The following is a 20,842-nucleotide window of genomic DNA, read 5'->3' as shown; positions in this document are numbered from 1 at the left end:
TTACATGTTTCACTTACTGCCGGCTGCAGCACGGAAACAAAGGAGCAGATTTTTGCATAGCGGCTTTAGAGGGTCTCGTTTTGGGCACTTCTGGGTAATGACAGTTTTCAAATACATGCCATATGTGCTGCTGTTCCCTCTGCGGCGGAGATGATGATTACATCCCACACCGCTGCTCTTCTCACTGATCACACAGCTCCTGCCTTTAAAGCTACAGTGTGGAGGATTTAGGAGGCGTTTATTAGCATAAATGTAATATAGCATTCAGAACCATCTGCTCATTAGTGTATAATTACTTGCAACAGAGAATTGTTTTCAGAAGCTGAGAATGTGTCCTTCATGGGAGCAGCTGCTGCCTCACAGAGACCCAAAAGGGACATACTTACTCTGCATTTTGCAGTGTTGCTGGAAGATTGAAGAAAAAAAGTGTGGCTGCTCCTCTGTACGCGGTCTACTGGTTGCTAGTGCAGGCTAGCTAGTTTAAGAATCCTGATATTTGTGACGTGGAGGATTGTACGTATTGGTTATATCAAGGAAGCATCAAGCATGAATCCCTGTTGCCGGAGAAGTGAAAACGTGAAGGGAAACATGAAAAGCATTATAATGCAGTCTCACCACCAGATGGCACTAAATCCTGCACACTGTAGCTTTGAAGTTGGGCCTGTGATGTTTCTTCCAGTGGAGATCTGTGGTTAATGTTCTCATCAAAGACGGTAAACTAACTCTGCTTCACTGACTCGCGCAATCAGGCCCCAGCTGCTGACTCAGTCTGTTTCTCTCTCTCTCTCACTCACACACACACACACACACACACACACACACACACACACACACACACACACACACACACACACACACACACTCTTTGCTCGCGACCTGACTCAGCATTTCCATTATCCAGTCATGTCAGGCTCATAAAAGAACTGCAAGGTGCGACACGGTGGAGCAAAGTTCAGCAAAAACACGTGGCCTGTTTCTTAGAGCGAGCTCTCCAATATGTTATTAAGTCAGCAGACTGACTCGCTGAGTCGCCCCGGGAATCAGAAACCTCTTTGTTTTGATTCTGCTGTGGAGAATTCAGGAGACGTGTTCCTCTACGTAATCACATCGTGGTAGCAGAAGACAAACGAGGTTACGCCGTCTGTTTAAATGTAATTTGCGATGGCAAACGTAGGTTCAGAGGGATGTTAAGTGGCGGCTAAAAGCTTGTGTTTGTGCAGAAAGACACCTGCTTCTCACGCGTGTAGGTGACTGAGGAAAAGACGAAAAGGGGGAGAAGAGATTAAAGACAGGTGGGGGGGGAGGATGAGAAAAGAAGGTGAAGGAAAGTATGTTTGCGTGATAGACTATTCGGCGTGGAGGGACACAGATTGACGACAGACTGAGCATCAGATAAAGACGGCGATTTAGATGGAGAAAGTGTGCAGCGAGAGTCGTTTCAAACCAGGCAGGCTTGTACGATACTTAACATGAAGCAGGGAACATCTAACGTGAGTGTAATTTCAACAACGTGAGTGAGAGAGTGAAGACAAAATGGAAGATGCCAATCAGAGTTACCTCGCCGGGCGAGGTCAGCTGGTAATGTCTCACGGGAGGGGAGACAGAGCAGTCAGTCATCTTCACAGCCGGGACGTGCCATTGATCAAACCTCCACAATGCGCTCACTGTGTCCGTGTGGTTTTCTGTAAGGGTTTACTTTGACACTGCAGTTCAGGGTTGTGGCTCAGTATCAGCATCTTTCACATGAAATTAATATCTTTAACTTAAGTCACTGTGGCAACTTTTAAATGAGTTTGACTCAATGACTAAATCTAACTTTTAAAACACACCAACATTTCTTTGCTGGTGCATTAAGCAGTAGATTTATACAGTATACGGTATGTACTGTATTGTGCTGCGTGCTCTGTACATTAAATGGTACAGTCATGCAGTATTTGCAGTATGTATACTGTATTATGCTGCATGCTCTGTACAGTTTAATGTACAGTCATGCAGTATTTGCTGTACATGTGCTGTATTATACTGCATGCTCTGTACATTATACGGTACAGTCATGCAGTGTGTGTATGCATGACTGTACTATAACCTTTGCAGTCCTAATTTGCATATTAATTAGGCCATAGGTATTGTTCACAGAGGCTGTATTACCAGAGCTGGCACAGTTTTTTTTTTTTTGTTTTTTCCTCCTCTACCCAAGGCCAAAATCTGGCCATCAGGTACTTTGTGCTTGTCTGTCTGTCTGTGCTCAGCATAATTCCAGTCCTGTTACTGCCACAGTCTTCAAATTCACAGGGAACATTCAAAGTTCAAAGATGGCTAACCTTGACCTATTCTAAGGGGTCAAAAGGTCACATTCTTTCTACACACTTTTTCATTAATTACATAGCGTTGCATTCTGTTTTTACGCTGACATCAAATCATCCACTTGGTATCAGGTGACTTTTCAGTCTGAGGTCATCCAGTGCAAAACTTTCCAGGTTTATTGTTTTTTGAATCATTGAAAATTACATTTAAATGATCCAGTCATTACTCTTCTGTTATGATAAAGATTCTAACCAGTTATCACGTTACAGCCCCATTTTCAAATTGGAAGTATTGTATATTCTTGTCCACGTACTGACAGTCGCTGATAACGTCACAATAAAATGCAGACACCTAATTAAATTCAGCTAATTGCTTCCAACAACTGACAGATTTGTGACAGTTGAATGAGCACAAAGGTCAATTTTTAACAAAAATTTCAAGTATTTCTCAACACAATCAAAACATTCTATCGGATTGATAAAATGCAAAGGAAATCCGTAACCACAGACCAGGGGTCAGTTTCTGCAAAAGGTGACATCAGTAATTTCGCCGTGTGCAGCTTAAAGAAACATTTACACGGCAGGAGCTGGTGAGGAATATATATTGGGCTGCGTGTGGGGCTCTTGTTTTGACACGATGACGCCCTGCCATTTAGACCTCTTGGTTTTTAAATGCGAGGGCATCTGCTCCCACCGCCGTGCTCGAACTCTGAGGAGGCAGCGCCGTGAATTAATGATGGCTGCTCTTCGAAGGAGGCCGGGGGTGAAGGTGAAGCGCTTTGGGAGTGTTAACAGGCAGCACATTGGGCATAAAGGCTCCTTGCTGACATACAATATTCCAGATGAAATGTTTTCAGTCCTCAGAGTTGCGAGTTGGTGTGATGTTTATACTTTTGTTTCATATCCTTAGTTTATTCGGACATAATGCATACAACAATATTCCAGCAATACCATTACACCTACATGTCTGGCTTACACATCCAGTCTGAATAGGAGTTGGGGGGAAGTAAAACTTATTTATTCCCACTCCCCTTTTTCAGTCACATAAATCAGTCTAACTTAAAGGACACAATCCAAACGTTATCAACAATATATGGGTGATTCTTTAACTACGGGCACTATTGGCCTTGTAAATGTAATTTCCACCACACCATTGCCTTACAATATAAAGCGCCTTGGGGCAACTGTTTGTTGTGATTTGGCGCTATATACATGTGCTCTGATGTCACTGTTTATCTCCATAGAAACTACCCAAACAATCTTTCATACAAACTGTTTAGGGACATTACAGTGTTGTGGTGAAAATTACGGCAATAGTGTGGGACAACTACATTTTGTTTAAAAAAATCACAACAGTTGTATGACATTGAATACCCCAATTATGTTTTGATTATTTTACTGATATTTTATTCAGAGATATTTTAAAACATTAGAAAAAATGTTTCTTTATCATTGAAGATCAAAAGTCTGGGTGTGGGACAAGCACAAAACGGCAATATTTGCATATAATGATGCTGAAAAAAGGTGAAAAAGTCATCATAGACTACTAGAACAAATTTCTTAACACACTTTCATTGTAAAGATAACTATAAAAGTGTGAAATTTCCGCTTTTTTCTGTTTTTCATACAATATGATCAAAGGACATAAGTGCCCGTAGTCTAAGAATCACCCAGTAGTGCTATGTGACTAAAACCCATATATTCACAGTCTAGTGACACATAAAACACAACTCAACTTATTTCATCAGATACATATCCAGAGAACATCCTTTCTTTATATAGATATTTAAACCGGTTAATATTTGGGCATCATTTTTACAAGTAAAAATCTGGTATTCTGAGATTGAATCTTTAAATATTTTAAGCAATGTGGAGGCAGGTTTTGTGCATAATGACCTACTCAAAAATAGATTCTGCTTCTTATTACTGTTGCACTGAATTGTAGAAAGTAGAATTTTAAGTCGTTTCATGTTAAGTTGACGTAAATTAGCAACTTTATACACAGTTGATTTTACAGCAAGTAAGTCATGTCAGTTAATTAGTCATTTGTTGCAAAAATGCACATTTCCGTAATATATAAAATGACACTTTACTGAAATGTAAACTCTTCCATGAATGGACCGACATGGGAGCTCTGATGGACTTTTGTGGTTGTTACACTGAAAGCAAAGTTGTACATAAACAGTTAAAATTCCACTGCTGTTGTCCACTTATTCACATATCATTATTAATGATATAATTAAAAGACAAAAAAGCAATAAAAAAAGAGAAACAAATGTAAAAAAAATCTTAACATAATGATATGACAGAAACAAACAAACAAAAAAGGAGAAAGGGGGTAAAGTAGGACCAGAAGTTATACTGGCCTGGAAATGCACTGTATGTATTTACTTCACTGTGTTAGTACAGTACAGTTCAAAATGTACTTTCTGCTTCAGTATTGACGTATTCAAAATTTGAGTATAATAGGTTGGTTTTGTTAAAAAAAAAAGTCAGAATTGTCAGTAGCAGTTGTGACAGTGATGCTGTGTATGACCCAGAAAAGTAGCACAAACTCATAATAATCGATTATATTGATCACACATTCAGCTTTTAGATTTATAGACTTTATTCTCTGATGTGTTCGGCGCCTTGTATGATTTCAGCGCCTTCCAGTCTTGCTTACGGTACCAAGACTCAAATGTAAATGTGACTGCATTAATGTGTGCAGAGTGTCTTGAATTCTGATGGGAACACATTGCAAAGTGCAGATAAGGGCGTAATTGAGACATTGCGGTTTTCGCGAGTCTGCCCTTGGCGCAGTAGGTTGTCCGATCACAACATAATGCGTTGGCGTTCGGGCCCCTGCAGAGGCAGGGCACGAGTTCCTCCCTGATCCAGGATGTGTCTTAAAAAGGTATGTGCAGAGGAGATAAGTTGTCACGGGGGGAGAGAGCCGGCTGGTGCAGAGGTGGACTTCTGATGTCATTATTCTGAGCTTTGGGAGCTGCCGAGTGCCACTCGTGAAGAGTTATTTCCCAGTGTGTCCTTGAGTCTGCCGTGTTCACGGGGATGTAAATCCCTGAGGTGAAGCCGCTGCACAAACTTAAGATTAATGCGGTGTGTTTTATCTCACCCCTGCAATCGGGTCATTCCTTTTGTCTTCTGCTATTGAGCCGAGTGTCTGGGCACTGTATGAAGCAATTACAGATGCTCCACACAGCTCACTGCTGGTTATAGCTTCTGTCACTGTGTTATGGTGGTGCTACCTCACCTCCAGTCTGCCTGTCTCCACCTGTCAATAACACAATTATCTGCTTGGAAAGTCGGGCCGAGTTGAGCTCATTTAAACTGGATGTCTGGTTGTAGCTGAGTAAGTGGAAGCACTTCATCCTCAGCCAGCTATTTATGTCAAAGCTCCAATTTTAACGCAATTAGCTCGACCTGCTGACGAGCAGATGAAGCATAAATCATCATGCAGGTAAACCGTCACCAATACGATAAATAACACTTTGAATTGTGCAGGTAAACCTCAGACAAAGGGTTGGGGAATTGCAGAAGTAACAAGGTGTGAGACCGTACGATCTTAAAAAAAAACTATGGTGTAATGAGGAGCCTCATACAGGCTTCATTATGTGGTTCCCACATCTTGTTTTCCAAACATGGTCTGGGGCAGGTCAGGGAGACAACAGGTTGATGTAGCCCAGCTATCATTGTCGGCAAACATCTCTTCCAGCGTGACAAAGTGTTCCAAGGCTACAATGTTCTCTTGGCGTCTTCTTGCAGTTGGGCATCCTAACAATAAAGGTTTTTGGCACCTTCATCTGTTCAATGTGACAAAGAGCTTGAGTTCCGTCTTGATGTCAGAACCCAAAACTCTGTCCATAAGACCCGCCTCCCTGCAAAGAAACTGTTATCAACATTCACATTTATTTGGTCACATCCCAAAAATTCACGGTCAACAGTGAGATATGGAACATGAATGGACTGATGATTGAGGGAACCATTTTCACTATGACCATGTTGCTGCTGGCTCCACCCCACTTTGCTTTTTGATTCCTTGTTCCACGTGGGTAGACCTGGTTTCTGCATTCCATTGCTGTGGGTGCAGCATCTACTTTAGAAAGACCACTGACCTCGTGGATAAAGACGTGGCCACTCTGGTGGAAGGTAAATGCCTCTGCCAGGTCTACACATCCCAAGGCAAGCAGGCATCCCATTCTGGAACTGGACTATTGAGTTTTCTGGGTTGGAAATGCCACTGATTGGTTAGGGACAAATGGTCCATTGGATTTAACCCACTTTTGTGGTCCCGTCCTCATCCAAATACCCTTTCCTGCAAAATTATCTTTACTGTTTATCATTATCCTGTTTTACATTATCAGTTTATACCTTTATAAAGTTTTTTTTTTTTTTTTTAACTGCTTTAAAATGCACATAAAGACTCGTCGACTGTCATCACACTTGACATGGAGCTGAACCGCATCATCGTCTCTCTGACCAGATGATTTTTCATTCTCTGTGTCTTTGCTAGAGTTCCGCTCAAAGTTGAACAGGCGAACAACGCTCGGGATGCCTTGGCTAAAGCCGTGTACAGTCGCCTGTTTGACCACGTGGTGACCAGAGTGAACCAGTGTTTCCCCTTCGATTCATCGGCTAACTTTATTGGGGTTCTAGACATCGCCGGATTTGGTGAGCGCTCTCAGACCTTCAACGCTGCACCATTGAAGATCTCATGTTGGAATTTCGTAAAGTGTTTTTCCTGAACGTCACCTTCAGGAATGGAGTTTGTACCGGCTGTCGATGTTCAAGAATGTAGCTCTCAGTCATTGTTGGAGAAATTTCATCGTTCATACTTTCTGTTCAAACTGATGTCTGCACAGTGCTTCTTAAAACGACAGCTCTGCTCTGCTTTGACTGTCTGCTGCTTCTGCTCTGCAGAATACTTTGAGCACAACAGCTTCGAGCAGTTCTGCATCAACTACTGTAACGAGAAACTGCAGCAGTTCTTCAATGAGCGAATCCTGAAAGAGGTGAGAGCCGTCGATCTCCGGCTTTGATCGGCACAGCTGACTGTGTTTGCTCAGAAAGTGTTTTAACGTTTGCAGCCACAAGCTTGTTCGTTGTTGAGGAACCTTAGTAATTTTGAATCATTTATAATGGAGACGTTTCAAAAAGACGTGTTTTAAGAAAGGTTTCTTTTATATTGTTAAATTTTCAAAACTGCTTTTATAACCTACTATAGAATATTTTAAATTAATTTTAGAGACTCCTGATTCACAACGTTACAAATGTTAATTTGAAAATGTGTTGGTTTAATGAATGAATGAATATTCTTTATTGTTATTGTCATAAGTACAACGAAATTGGAAACTCCACCTGGTCAGTGCATAAAAGTACAAATAAGTAATATAAAATAGAAAAATAAAAGCAGTTTGATATGCACAGTTCCCATTATTAAGTTTCTCTTTACATTCTGGCTGTATTGAGTTTAGCTGTAGCTGATGGATTAAAAACTGTTGTTAAATCTGATTTTTCTTGCTTTAAAATACTAATTGTGAACAAATGTGAGTAGTAGTAGTGTTTCCACGTCGTGAATTAACTTTTTAAATGAGTAATTTTCATCTCAAAGCACCCAAACTAAACTAGTTAATGAAAATGTAAATAATGAGGAAAGGAGAGGTTTAGTGGGATTAAAATTCTTATGATGTTCTTTTAAATCCTGCAACCTTCTAATGAGTTTTTAAGGCGCATTTTCTTTTTAAAATTGCTAAAAGGACACAATTTTTTTTCATTACCAGAAATTGCACAAATATAAAAATCAGATTTTTGCATTTCTGATGCTCCTTGAACTAACAGGTGCAGCAGTGACTTCCATCAGGGAAAATAACCAAATCTAAGCATAAGATGGTGCTAGTTTATCAAAACTACTTTATTCTACAAGTCTTATTCAACATTTTGCAAAATCAGTAAACAGTTTACACCTTACACTAACGCCTTAAAATATGAACCATGTGATCAAACTGTGCCGTCTCATTTTACTGTAAATTTACCGCTGCAGAGGTGTCGTTGCCCACGTGTGTCCGTTATGAAAAGCCCGAAGCTTAGCTGCTGCTTTTGCATGAAGCCGTTTTGTGAGTGAAGTTTGTTGGAAAGCTGGAACGTTCTGCAGGCTGCACATGGTACATGCTCTGAATGTCATTATGACTTCTCATTAGGAATATCTTGTTTGCATTCCAGGAGCAAGAGCTGTACCAGAGGGAGGGGCTGGGAGTCAACGAGGTTCACTATGTGGATAATCAGGACTGCATAGGTACGCCGCCGCTAATCGTCCCTTCAGTCGTGACTCTGCATTTAGAGCAGCTGCTGTTTAACTTTCTCATTTGTGCTGTGAGTTTCTCACATGAGCCGCGCTGCCTTTTAATGTGACTGAAGTTCATGTTGTTGACGTGTCATTAATCATTTAATCTGCAAACAGCCAGAAAGTGTTGAGAACAAACGCTGCCTTCGTGGTTCCGACGGTCATCATCTGTTACATGTCACTCAGGATCTCACCTTCTGTATTTTCCTCTTAGTCCTTTTCAAATTAAGGCTCATTAAAATTTTACGACATTGGCACTCGAGAGAGCGCATACTGCTGCCAACAAACCAGATCTCCAGATTTTTTTTAACCTTTGCCTATCTAATATGTGGTGGTTTGGTTGTTTGGCTCTTGGTTGGATTATGCAGAAACTGCTGAACTGATCTCTCTTGAAACTTAATTTTGACCCAAGGAGAAAACCATTACCTTCAGGCATGACACAGATTCACTTAGGGGAGCAGACCTGGGAAATTTTTGATTACACCCCCCAATTGGGCAAACTTTTGACTAGTACTGTGTGTCAGTGGGCACTGGAATTATCTAGGGAAAGTCAAATTTGCCCAAGGTTAAGTTTTGAACTCCAGCTTCCATCAAAGTTGTCAAGAAAGGTTGGAGCCAAATTTGAGTTTGCCTGGGCATTTCCAGTGCCCGCTGATATACAGTATCAGGTACTGTTTGTGTACCACGTTTGGTCCAATATGCAGTGAAAAACCTTCATTCTGACTGTTCTCCCAATTACATTGACCCAAGTAGTTGGCCTTTGGTAAATTTGATGTTCAATTCTGACTAAGTCCAGTATCCATCTGCACGTATTTACCAAGACTGGTGAACATCGCAGTGAAAAATCAAAATGTTTACTTTCGACTTTGAAACCTTTTAAGGGCAATTCTGGGGTTGAGTGTCATCCATGTCAAGTTTGGTGAAAATTGGTCAAAAGACCTTGGAGGAGTCGGGGAACAAATCAACAGTCTTTGTCAAATACAGAATACAGAATAATCTGTTATCCGAACGAAACTGGTTCAGCCGTTTGTTGGTTGCCGGGAGATCAGTTCGATGCCCTTCAGGGATTCTTCTAATTGGATCCACTTTTTAATCTACGAGGTTCAAATAAAGCGTAAAGGAATATGAAAGATGATGGCTAAGTTCCTGTCGCTCGTTGATTCGCTTTCTTGAAGCGAGTGTAAGAGCAACGTTCTTACTGCCACTGGTGCGGCGGTCGTTAATGCACTGCTGGATCCTCACCCTCAGTTTTCAGCCGGCACCCTCTCCTGTCTGAAATAGGTCTCCATCCCTGATGGACGTGAGGCGAAGAAGGTTAACGAGCTGATGTCAGTCTCTGTCACACGGCGTCAGTAGAAGCATTAGGAGGCTGGAACCCAATGATACTGAAACGCTTATCAAAGCGACATGTAGATCAGTGAGGAGTCATAAAAAAGTCAATCTGTTGATGGATGAGCTGATAGTCGGAGGAGTAGATGGATTGAGGGAGGATGGACTCGAGCTGATGAATAGATGGATGGTCTCCTGTGTTTTTAGCTGGATTTTGTTGGCTGAGAAAGAGCTGATTATGCTGTCCTCTGGGCTGCTGGATGGATAGCTGGAGGGATTGTCTGTTTTTCAGAGGAAAGCTGCTGGCTAGCGTGCAGTGTGCTCAGGGCGGCCCCGGCCTCGCCGCGCTCGGTGGGCGTGGGTGTCAAACAGCCTCTTTCAGCTGCTCTGTGAGAATGTCAGCACGCATCAGGAGGTGTTAGTCAGCGAGACCTTCTCAGTTTGTAGGAGGTAATCCTGACTCCTCAGTCAATACCTCACACCGTCCTCTGCTGTCTTTCTGTGCAGCCAGCTTTTCTTATTTGACATCTTTTTGAGCATATTTGCGTGGCTGGGGCGCAGATGCTGCTCTTTAACCTCTGTGACACCAAAAGTGCCCGAACTAATGAGGAACACAAGCACCTTCGACCTGCCAGAGTCTGTGCCGCGCTTACTGTTGTCTCGCTGGCATTGACTGAAAGAAGGAACATTGAACGCACGTCTGGAGAAACGAACTGTGCCCGCGCTTTATTCTGACAATCCGTCGTATCAAAACGTTGTTAGCAGTCAAGTGCTAAGTGCTGGGTTCATTTTTGACAATTGCATCTTTCATAATAAATCATTTTGTGAAAAAATTGTTCGGAAATTGAATCTTAGTATATATATATATATATATATATATATATATATATATATATATATATTATATCAACCCCCCCAACACACACACAGAACCTGGACCTGTCATGCTTCCTTCCTTCCTACTATTTTCATAATTGATTAATTCTTTGATTTTGGCTTCTTAAATATGAATATTTTCTGGTTCCTTTTCTCTGACAATAAGCTGAATATCTTTGTGTGGTGGATAAAACAAGACATTTGAAAATGACACCTTAGTCTTTTGGAAAACAGACATTTTTTTAGCCCAAGCAAGTAACCAATCAATCAAGAAAATATCAAGATATTATTCAAATATGAAAATAATCGTTAGTTACCGTCCTAATCCAGATGGGTGTCCACACGGAACCAGGACATTGACCTACTTTGATAATCTCCTGCATTTCCGTAGAGCCGATCTGTCACCAGCAGTATGAATGTGAGTAGAAGACGTTATGAATACGTGATGAAAAGCTACATTAGAGTTTTGGGTTTTGCCGGAGGTCTGCACTCTCATAAGTTTCCTGTGTGTTTTCTTCCTTTGCCTTCCACCCAATCACATCAGGTCAAGGATGAAGTTTTCTGATCTTCACACCTCCTCCCCCTGAGTTCAGCTTTAATTTAGATTTTAATCGTCACGTCCCCTCTCCTCGGTTTTTAATTGGTTGCTTTAGTGGCCTCCGGTGGTCTGAAGCAGCGCTGACACAGAGGTGTGGTTCCTTTCGTGCTTCACCTCTTCTCTCCTATCTGCCTCTCTGCAGATCTGGTGGAGGCCAAGGTGGTCGGCATCCTGGACATCCTGGACGAAGAGAACCGTCTGCCTCAGCCCAGCGACCATCACTTCACAGACACGGTTCACAACAAACACAAAAACCACTTCCGTCTGACGGTGAGTAGAATTCCAGCCCGCAAACCACCGCTCCCAACAAACGAGTCTGCACAGTCACAAAATGATGCAGGTTAATCAAGTTTTAAAAGAACAAACATGTAAGTTACTCCACAGAGCCTGGCTTTATTTTTTATATTACACCCACATATTTTCTTAATGGTCTTCCTGGATCACATTACTTTTACTGCAGGATTATTTGTACTTTATGGAACCTGATAAGGGATTTTGAAAAATTGCCTCTGCGGACTACAAGGAGGGTGGGGTAGAAAGATGAAGAGATAGTTAGAGGTGTGGGTTCGGTGACTATAATTGTATCTAAAAGTTTCTGGTGAATGAAAACATGTTTTATTTCACAGTGGTCCAAAACACGGCATGTTAGAAAAAGTTCACAACGTGATGAAAAGACTAAGCCACACCTTTAAACTTAGGGGGTGGAGCTATATTTGGAATCGTGAGTTTGTCTGTTTTAATGTTCAGCAGATTATTTAAACACTTGATGAAGATGGTGTGATTTGGGTTTGGTACCACTGGAAGTCAAGTCTGACCAACTTAGAGGCGGAGCTATGAAATTTTCAAAAGTTAATAAATTAATGTCGCAAACTAGGTTTTTTTTTTTTTCCATTCTTATGCACAGATAGTGAAAAGATTGTGTGTGACCTGGAAAGGAAAGAATTACATTTTTACATTTACCTTCAAATATGTATTTTCCTAAAAGACCAGGGACTTTCTTCAGGTTTTTACTGCTGTGCTGCAGCATGTTGGCACGTCCTCTGTTCGTCTTTTGTTTACCACTGAGGGCAGCATCGCAGCTTTAAAAAAAAAAATATATATATATATATATATATATAATTTATATATAATTTATTTATTTATTTTTTTTACTGTGATTCAAGCCCGTTGCGCGGCAGAGATGAAGCAGTGGTGCGTCAGCCCGATGTGCAACAGCGTGGGAGCAAAAATGGACATTTAACAAGCGCTTAAATGGACTTTACCGTTCGGAACCCACAAGAGTCGCACACTGACCTTTGAACGTTTACGAGAGTTACGAAAGTGGCAACATAACAGAATCAGACTATCGACTGCTTCAGAGTGCATTTAGATCGATCCGGGGGTCTGTGACTAGATGTTGTAGTATATTTTACTTTAAAACTGACTTTCAGTTTGTCTCTGAATTTACACCTTTTAATTCTCACCTTGTGATGTCACAAAGACAATGGTGGAATGTGATCATTCTGACTGCCCTTGGTTGGTGATTTGTCTTTAACGCTCTTTTGGTAGAAGCTTGCACTCAGAAGAGTGCCCATCTGGGTTTATATTGAGAACATCTTCATCCAGAAGAAGGCGTTCCTTGCCGTGTCTTAGTACTATAATCTGTGTCTTCTGTTTGGGCCAATATAATCAAGGATAATGTGGAGAACATTCAGGTGTGGCTGACAGTTAAATTACTGAGAACTGACTCTTAATCTTCACTTCCACCAACGTGATTGACAGGACCTGGAATTACCATGTAATCGCAAATGAAAAATCTGTGTGTACTCTGTCGTGTGTGTGTGTGTGGGTTTGTGCTCCTCAGGTACCGAGGAAATCCAAGCTGACTGTCCACAGGAATGTGAGGGACGATGAAGGATTCATTATCAGACACTTTGCAGGAGCCGTGTGCTACGAGACGGTACGTTGCTGTCTTGCTCTCCTGCAGCCGACCTTTACGTCACTGTCTTTTCACTCAACCCTGGAGTGGAGGAAACGTCGTCTGCGACGGCTCTTTAGTATGAGAACGTTGGAGCGTTTATATTTTGAGATTCGGAGGCTCTTAAACCTGCAGTATCTTGTTTACAGTCTCTGTATTTATTTTATTTTTCTTGGAGTTGCAGCTGTCAGATTCCAGCTGTTACATTTTTCATTTTCATTGTCATAACCACGAGAAGGAGATCGACGAAATCTCCAAAATAAATCTGAGTGCAGTAAGCCAGGATTTTCCTTTAAGGAATCCAAATAGACGATTAAATTGTTTTTGCATTGATTCTGAGGCACGCAGGCCTTTAACTGCTCGGAGCATCTCCAGAGTGCCAAGTTTGTTCCAGTTTTGACTAAAAATGCCCTTTTCCACAGACCAAGTTTGTGGAGAAGAACAACGACGCCCTGCACATGTCCCTGGAGTGTCTAGTCAGCGAGTCCAAAGACCAGTTTGTCCATGACCTCTTTGAGAACTCCAACAACAGAAAAGACATCAAGCAGAAGTCCGGAAAGCTCAGCTTCATCAGTGTCGGCAACAAATTTAAGGTGAGTACAAATGTGAAACGCCAACACGCCGGTGAGGTTCGGACCACATGCATGAAAATGCCATGGACATGACGGTTGATTAGACCAGCTGTTGAACGCACATCAACTCTCCGTCATCTGTGCAACCCACATTAATGGTGGCGTCGATAGCAGAGGAACCTCTCGTGAGCGACCACTCGCGCCGCACTGTTGCGAATCCTCTGAATTCATGAAAACGATGTATTTCCATTTCAGTCTGACTTTTTGCTGAACTTTCATTGAGTTCCACTTTGAGTTCAGAGGTGGGAGCTTGTTTGTCATCGTGTCATTCGTGAGGGCAGATTTTATTCTCCTCCAGCTCACCTTGATAAATACTCGAACGTGTCACCCGACTACAGGCAAGGTGAGCCTAAAACCACAGCGGCAGGATCCACTCAATCATGTCTTCTAAAAAAAACCCCCACACACATCACCTGGGGAACGATGTGCTGCATCATCAGAGAGCCGCGCAGGCCAGTTTGGAATTCTCAGGAAGATTTTTAATCAACAAAATGTGCCACTTTTGCCCATGGAATGTCATTCAGCAGTGCTTTTGCATTGCTCATGCTGCATTCACAAGGTGGCGCTGTGCAGCAGACTGGAAACGGAATGTCAAACACCAGCTTTCCTTTCGGCCGCTCTGACCGCGTTCTTTGTCAGACACTTTTTTAGCCTCTGAACGGGAGTTCTCGAGGAATTTCTGGAAAGTTGCAACTGTCCTCTGTCTTGACTGCGCAGTTGTATACGTGTAGTGTCTAACATCTGATTATTAAAGTTCAACTGTTTACCAGGACAGGGCTCCTTGAGCGTGCATGTGCAGCAGTGATGACGAGAAACAGAAAAGCTCAGATTGTAGCAAACACATAGGGAGTGTTGCTTCATTCTCAGCATAGAATGAGGCTATGCCATTAAACCTTTGCACAGAAAATAGTTCTTGGCTGCTGCATTAACATTTAAAATGCTGATTGTAGCACCTTTAAGCAGCAAATGGAGCCAAAGCTTCCTGTGAGAAACAATGAAGCACTATGTTTCAACATCAAGCAAATAAATTATTGTTTGACTCTTTAACACAACAGAATTACAGCGACTACATGTGACAGTAGTTTGCTGTAATGACCATTATGAGTTTTTTCTCCCGTCAGCATGTGAATACAGCATTAAAATGACTGAACCTTCACAGACACGTCGTCACTGAATTTGAATTTCTGCTCGGTGCAGAAATTTTAACCAAAAGTTTAAATCACCATTAAATTACTGTTGTGCTGTTTTCTGACGATAACATGAAACAGTTTTATTTGTTGTTTTTTTTAACATTTTTATTTATTTTTGTTTTTTCTGCTTTCAGTTTATTGGTTAGCAGTGTTATTCAAAAACTACTGACCTGATTTACAGTTACCAGTCAAATAACTGGTTTTTAGTGTTCTGTTTAAGTGTTTCAGGTCTGAGTTGTTCCTAAAGAATGTGTCTCTGCTTGCTGATTGGTGGTTGTAAGACGACTTGAAGGACACGGCTGTGATTATATTGTAAAATGAGGGAACCTGCTGCATCATCTGTTCATGCATTAGCAGACAAACCAGGACATGGCTGTTATGCTAATAACCGCTAATGGTCTCCTGCACGCGCTGTCGTTCATCAGACGTGATTCATAAAAGTGGATGTCCATGGTCTTTGTGTCTGCTGTATCATAAAGTACGACCGGAGAATAAGTTTAAATTATGCAGCAGCAACATGACAAGCAGCCAATAATGAGGCTGGGAACGTCGGCTGGAAACATTTCATCAATTATTAACCAGGAAATATGAACATTTTTGAAACTATTTCTGAGAGTTTGTCATGATTCATGATGTGAGACTCTGCTGACGGTGGAAGGACGTGAATCAGAATTTAACATGCACATTCTGAATGCACAGAAACAAACTGAGGCCAAGCTTTGAATGAAAGCACTTTGGCCCTGAACGTGTTTGCTCTTTTCATATTGAGGCTCATTCTGCAAATTTATCTTCTCTTCAAAAGATTTATGAACAACTCTATAAAGCAGCAATCTGTGTGTGTGTGTGTGAAGTTGCATCTTTTTCTGTATTATCAGCTCTTTAATTTGGGGTTTTTGTGTATGTTTATTATTTTTATTAAATGGGTTGATATGGTTGGACGTTACGCTTGTGAAGTGTCTTGGGGGTGACTTTATGATTTGGTGCTATTTAAATAAATTGAATTGAATTATTGCCATTTTTTTTCTTTTATTATTAGAGTTTATTTTGTTTTTGGTGCTTTGATACCTGGAAACGTCCTATATAACTAGTCATTAAAATTATTATTATTAATATAAAGTGTGTGTGTATGCCGGAAAGTCTGGTGCCGCTGCGGCATGCTGTTCCGGTGTTTGTTGGCTGGTCTCCTCGCCTTTTGAGCAAAGTTATTGCAGATCGGGAGATTTGGAGCCTGACTTAATCATGCACGTGTGACTTTTCATCTGATTGCTCCCGCCAGCTGAAACATGCTGCAGCAGCCGACCCCAAACGAGGCTTAGCTGAAAAGATGTGAGATTGTTTCTGGAGCAGCGTTCCAGTCCTTCTCAGAGACGTGCACGGAGTTTGCACCATCTGGTTTTCAGGACGCACAAAGTGGAACACCAAACGGTGTTTGAAAACATCCAAACTGTGCAGCAGCTGCAGAATTAGCAGCAGGTTTGATCCAGGAAGCTGGCCTCTTTATTAGCGACAAAGAATTGGTCTCATTAAAACACAAACTTAAATTTTGGTGGTTGTTGGGCTGCGGGTGTGGATTTAGGATTCTTGAACCGTCTCATTTACGCCTTATGAGACACGATCAGTTCTGAATAATGATCAGTTTGTCCTGTATCGGTCAGAGAGAGAGAAGAGTTCAGTCTTTTGACCAAGCTTCATGAAAATTAATTATATTAACACCTTTTATCTCCCAAGTTAGAAAAATCAAAGCAAGCAGCACTTTTCCAAACTCCACAGCGTTTGATGATACATCCCCTATTTTAATGTTTTTAAAATGCATTTATTTATTTATTGACATTTAATGACATAAAGTCCTGTGTACCTCCTTTCTGGGACACTTTTCCAGCAGGTATCAATCTTTTTAAGGTTAATCTTCCAATACTTGCTTTGTTTATAATGACGGTGTGGATTTATCTCATTTATATTTAACTGTATGTATGTTTTTTATCCCACATTTGAATTTTGATTTTAATTATATTTACAGTTTCTTTTCTTTTTTTTTATGTTTTTGATGTTTTGTTCCGTGGTGAGCACTTTGAAATTCTTGGACTGAAACTGCTCTCACAAAAATTTCTTCATCTTCATGATCTTCTTCATCTTATTATCTTCATCTTCGTGTTCTTCATCTTGATTTTTATTGTATTCCTCTATCTTCTTGTTCTTCACCTCCATGAAGTTCATCTCAAATTTCATAGACTTCAATATCATCATCTTATTCACCTTCATGTTCTTCATCTCAATTTTTCTTCATCTTATCGTATTCTTCATGATCTTCATCTCCATGAACTTCATCTCACTTTTCATCTTTTTCACCTTCATGTTCTTCCTTATCTTCATCTCAATTTTCATTTTCTTCATGTTGCTGTTCTTTGTCATTTGTCATCTTATTGTTCATCTTCATGTTCTTTCTGACCTCAGTTTTCATCTTATTGTTTGTCATGATTTTCATCTTCATGTTCTTCCTTATCTTCATCTCAGTTTTCATTTCCTTCATGTTGCTGTTCTTTGTCATCTTTCATCTTGTTGTTGTTCATCTTCATGTTCTTTCTGACCTTCTCAGTTTTCATTTTGTTGTCATGATTTTCCATCTTGATGCTTTTCCTTATGTTCATCTCAGTTTTCATATTTTTCATCTTCATGTTCTTTCTGATCTTCATCTCAATTTTCATCTTCTTGTTCTTCATGATTTTCATCTTATTCATCTTCATTACTCTTATTATTTCTATTTTTTGTTTTTTTATTCCAGGTTAAACATTCATTAGTTTTAGAACAATCTTGTAAACAGTCCAATAAAAAGCTGTGAATAAGAACATGGCCTGACGTCTGTCATGTTTCTGCTGTGATCTCTTCGTGTTTGGACATTAGCGAGCCCTTTTAGATTGAACCCCAGGTCACTGTTCTAATTGCATTGATTGACTGACTGATTGATCCTTTGTTTTTCCTCTCCCTGCTGTGCAGACCCAGCTGAATATTCTTCTGGACAAGCTCCGCAGCACGGTCAGTATCTGCCGTCCTGCTGATTTTATGATTTTATGTTCCAGGTCTCACAGCAGCAAAGATCAGCCTTCCTGATCTTTACTGCCGGCTCTCGTGAGACAAAAACTGATTTATCTCCAGGGAGACGCTCGGAGCATCACTTCCTGAGCCGTTGTTAAATATCACGGATGTCATCAAATTCTCAGCCGTGCTTCCTGCTCCCGTGTGCCCTCGGAGTTCTTTTACTGACCCACTCTTCCCTCGTCCTGGTCCAGGGTTCCAGTTTCGTCCGCTGTGTTAAACCCAACCTGAAGATGGTCAGCCACCAGTTTGAAGGCGCTCAGATCCTGTCTCAGCTCCAGTGTTCTGGTCAGTCCAATTTAACGCTCAGTTTTTATTCGTGGCCTGAATCCCGCAGACCAGCCTTCATATTTATTAGAGTCCAGCTTAGTTAAAGTGCCCAGATTTATTTGTTTTGTTTTTTGTTTTTTTTCTCCTCTGCTGTGACACCACTGAGCCACAGGTCACTTGGTACCAGGCGGGTCCAGCAGGAAGTGATGTAGCTGTAATTGTAGAAGAGAATCTAAGTAGAGCCACAACATTTTAAAATTTTTAATACAAGATAAACTGTGAAAACAAACCCGGAATGCCACCATCGTGGTTGCACTGATGACAGGCTGGATTTTTTTTTTTTTTTTTTTTTGGTTGCTTTGGTGGAGGTTTCCACTCTGAATGTCTTTCTAGATTTGTCTTATAAAGGATTTACGCAAAAACTATATAACCGATTATCACAGAAAAGGTAAAAACTTCATTCTCAGTTGTGTTTGTGTTGGCGATCCTCCTGTCCTGTGCGCCAGTAGCATTTCTTGTATATTCGTCCGTGATTTGTTCTGTGAATTGTTCTGTAATTTATGTTTGTAGCATGGCCCAAGCAGAGGGTCACCCCTTTGAGTCTGGTCTGCTTGAGGTTTCTTCCTCAGAGGGAGTTTTTCTTTACCACTGTTGCTCTGGGGGTTGGTAAGGTTAGACCTTACCTGTGAAGCGCTTTGAGGCAACTCTGTTGTGATTTGGCGCTATATAAATGAAAATAAATTGAAATTGAAATTCTGACCTGAAATACAACCTTTTACTGCTCACCTACAGTACCTTCACGGCCCACAAGGGGCTGTGGCCCACACTTAGGTTAAATTGGCGCTTACACTAAAATCACTCCCTTGAGCAAGGCCCTTAATTCCTGACTTTGAATGAATGGATGGATGTGAGGCATCATTGTAAAGCGTGTGAGCATGGGATGGAAGGAACTTCAGAATTTCAGAATTCATTTTGGTGCATGTCTCTGGATTAAAGACATAGAGCGTGGAAATTGTAAATCATTTTATTTACAAACAAACAAAACATATATTTAATTGTTTCATGGGGCCGGAAGTTGAAAGATTCAGTTTTTTGGTTAACTTTGAAAATTGAAATGATTTTTTTGATGCAGTGTGACAGAGATCACGTGCACACAGAGAAGCCAGAGAGGACGAGATCCTCAGAAGGTCAGAGATGAACGCTTCAGTCTGGACCTTCAGTTTGTGTTTTTGAACAGAATCATTCTTGTTTGGTGGGGAAAAAAATCAGGCCCTTTGTTCTGCTACATCAGATATTTTCTTAAACTTTTACATTTTATTATATAATTTTTTTCTTTTGAAGAATCTTAGCCCCTCCTCCCTTTCTTCAGGTCAGGCAGAAAAGAAATTGAGCTTGGGTTTAATATCCTTGGAGATTCCGATTTTGCTTTCATCTGCTCAAACTCGACGACGCCCCGTCCAGATACTGCAGCCTGGAAAGCTCTTTATCAGTTTTATTGGAGAGGGAATTGGAATGTTAAGTTTGGAAAAGACGGGGGGGGTGGTGGTCTGTGTACTGACACAGCACGGCGTGGTCCACGCTGTGATCCACAACTGTCCACACCTCATTCTGCACAGTGATTGATGGCACAAAATGAAAGTGAGTGATGGTTAAAGGAAAGAAACCTTTTTTTTGTGCTTTCATAGCAAAATAATAAACTTAAACCCTTCTCGGATTACAAACACTAATTCTCTCTTTTAAGATCTCCTTTGCAAAATCAGAGTGCTTTATATTAACGTAAAATTAAAAACAACTAATAAATACGTGATGATTATTCATTCATATCCAAATGATAACATTTCATCTTTCCAGATTTATATATATATATGTTTGGATGACAGGAAATGAGGTGTGTGTTTCCTCGCAGCAGTATCATGTCTTACAAGTCAGAAGTGGGATTTAGTCTCCGTTACGTGGCCTCAGGCGAGTCGACGGTGGGAGACGCACACGGGGCTAAAGTGTTGATGCGCTCTGGTTGTTTGGGCGTTGAGGATGAACGTGTTGGATTGTTTTCTTGCAATGATAACGAGGCTGTTGGAAAAGTTGAAGCTGTCACGCATGAATCAGATTTAAATGCTTGCTGGTGCAAGTGTCACGCACGCACAGGTTTTAAGAGTGCGTTACAGATTCACGGCTTCAGATTCGTCAGTTTGCTCGGCCTGGAGCACACCGCGGCGGCGTGATTTAACTGAATCGTCTCCATTTTGGACGCTGACAA

The 20,842-nt window shown here is 41.0% G+C and overlaps 1 protein-coding gene across 3 annotated transcripts in view; it reads left to right on the top strand.

Annotated features, from left to right (window-relative positions):
- myo6a (myosin VIa) overlaps positions 1-20,842 on the top strand; it is a 105,976-nt gene that overhangs the window by 53,464 nt on the left and 31,670 nt on the right. For all 3 annotated transcript variants that reach the window (XM_034161613.1, XM_034161612.1, XM_034161611.1), the window contains 8 exons: positions 6,817-6,974; positions 7,224-7,315; positions 8,523-8,595; positions 11,589-11,716; positions 13,290-13,385; positions 13,826-13,996; positions 18,217-18,255; positions 18,510-18,603. In XM_034161613.1, the coding sequence (XP_034017504.1) occupies positions 6,817-6,974; positions 7,224-7,315; positions 8,523-8,595; positions 11,589-11,716; positions 13,290-13,385; positions 13,826-13,996; positions 18,217-18,255; positions 18,510-18,603 (851 nt within the window). The remainder of the gene's footprint in view (positions 1-6,816; positions 6,975-7,223; positions 7,316-8,522; positions 8,596-11,588; positions 11,717-13,289; positions 13,386-13,825; positions 13,997-18,216; positions 18,256-18,509; positions 18,604-20,842) is intronic.

Source organism: Thalassophryne amazonica, chromosome 21 (genome assembly GCF_902500255.1).
Source record: "Thalassophryne amazonica chromosome 21, fThaAma1.1, whole genome shotgun sequence".
Taxonomy (NCBI): domain Eukaryota; kingdom Metazoa; phylum Chordata; class Actinopteri; order Batrachoidiformes; family Batrachoididae; genus Thalassophryne; species Thalassophryne amazonica.
The sequence above is the reverse complement of the archived record's forward strand: the minus strand, read 5'-3'. Positions and strand labels throughout refer to the sequence as shown.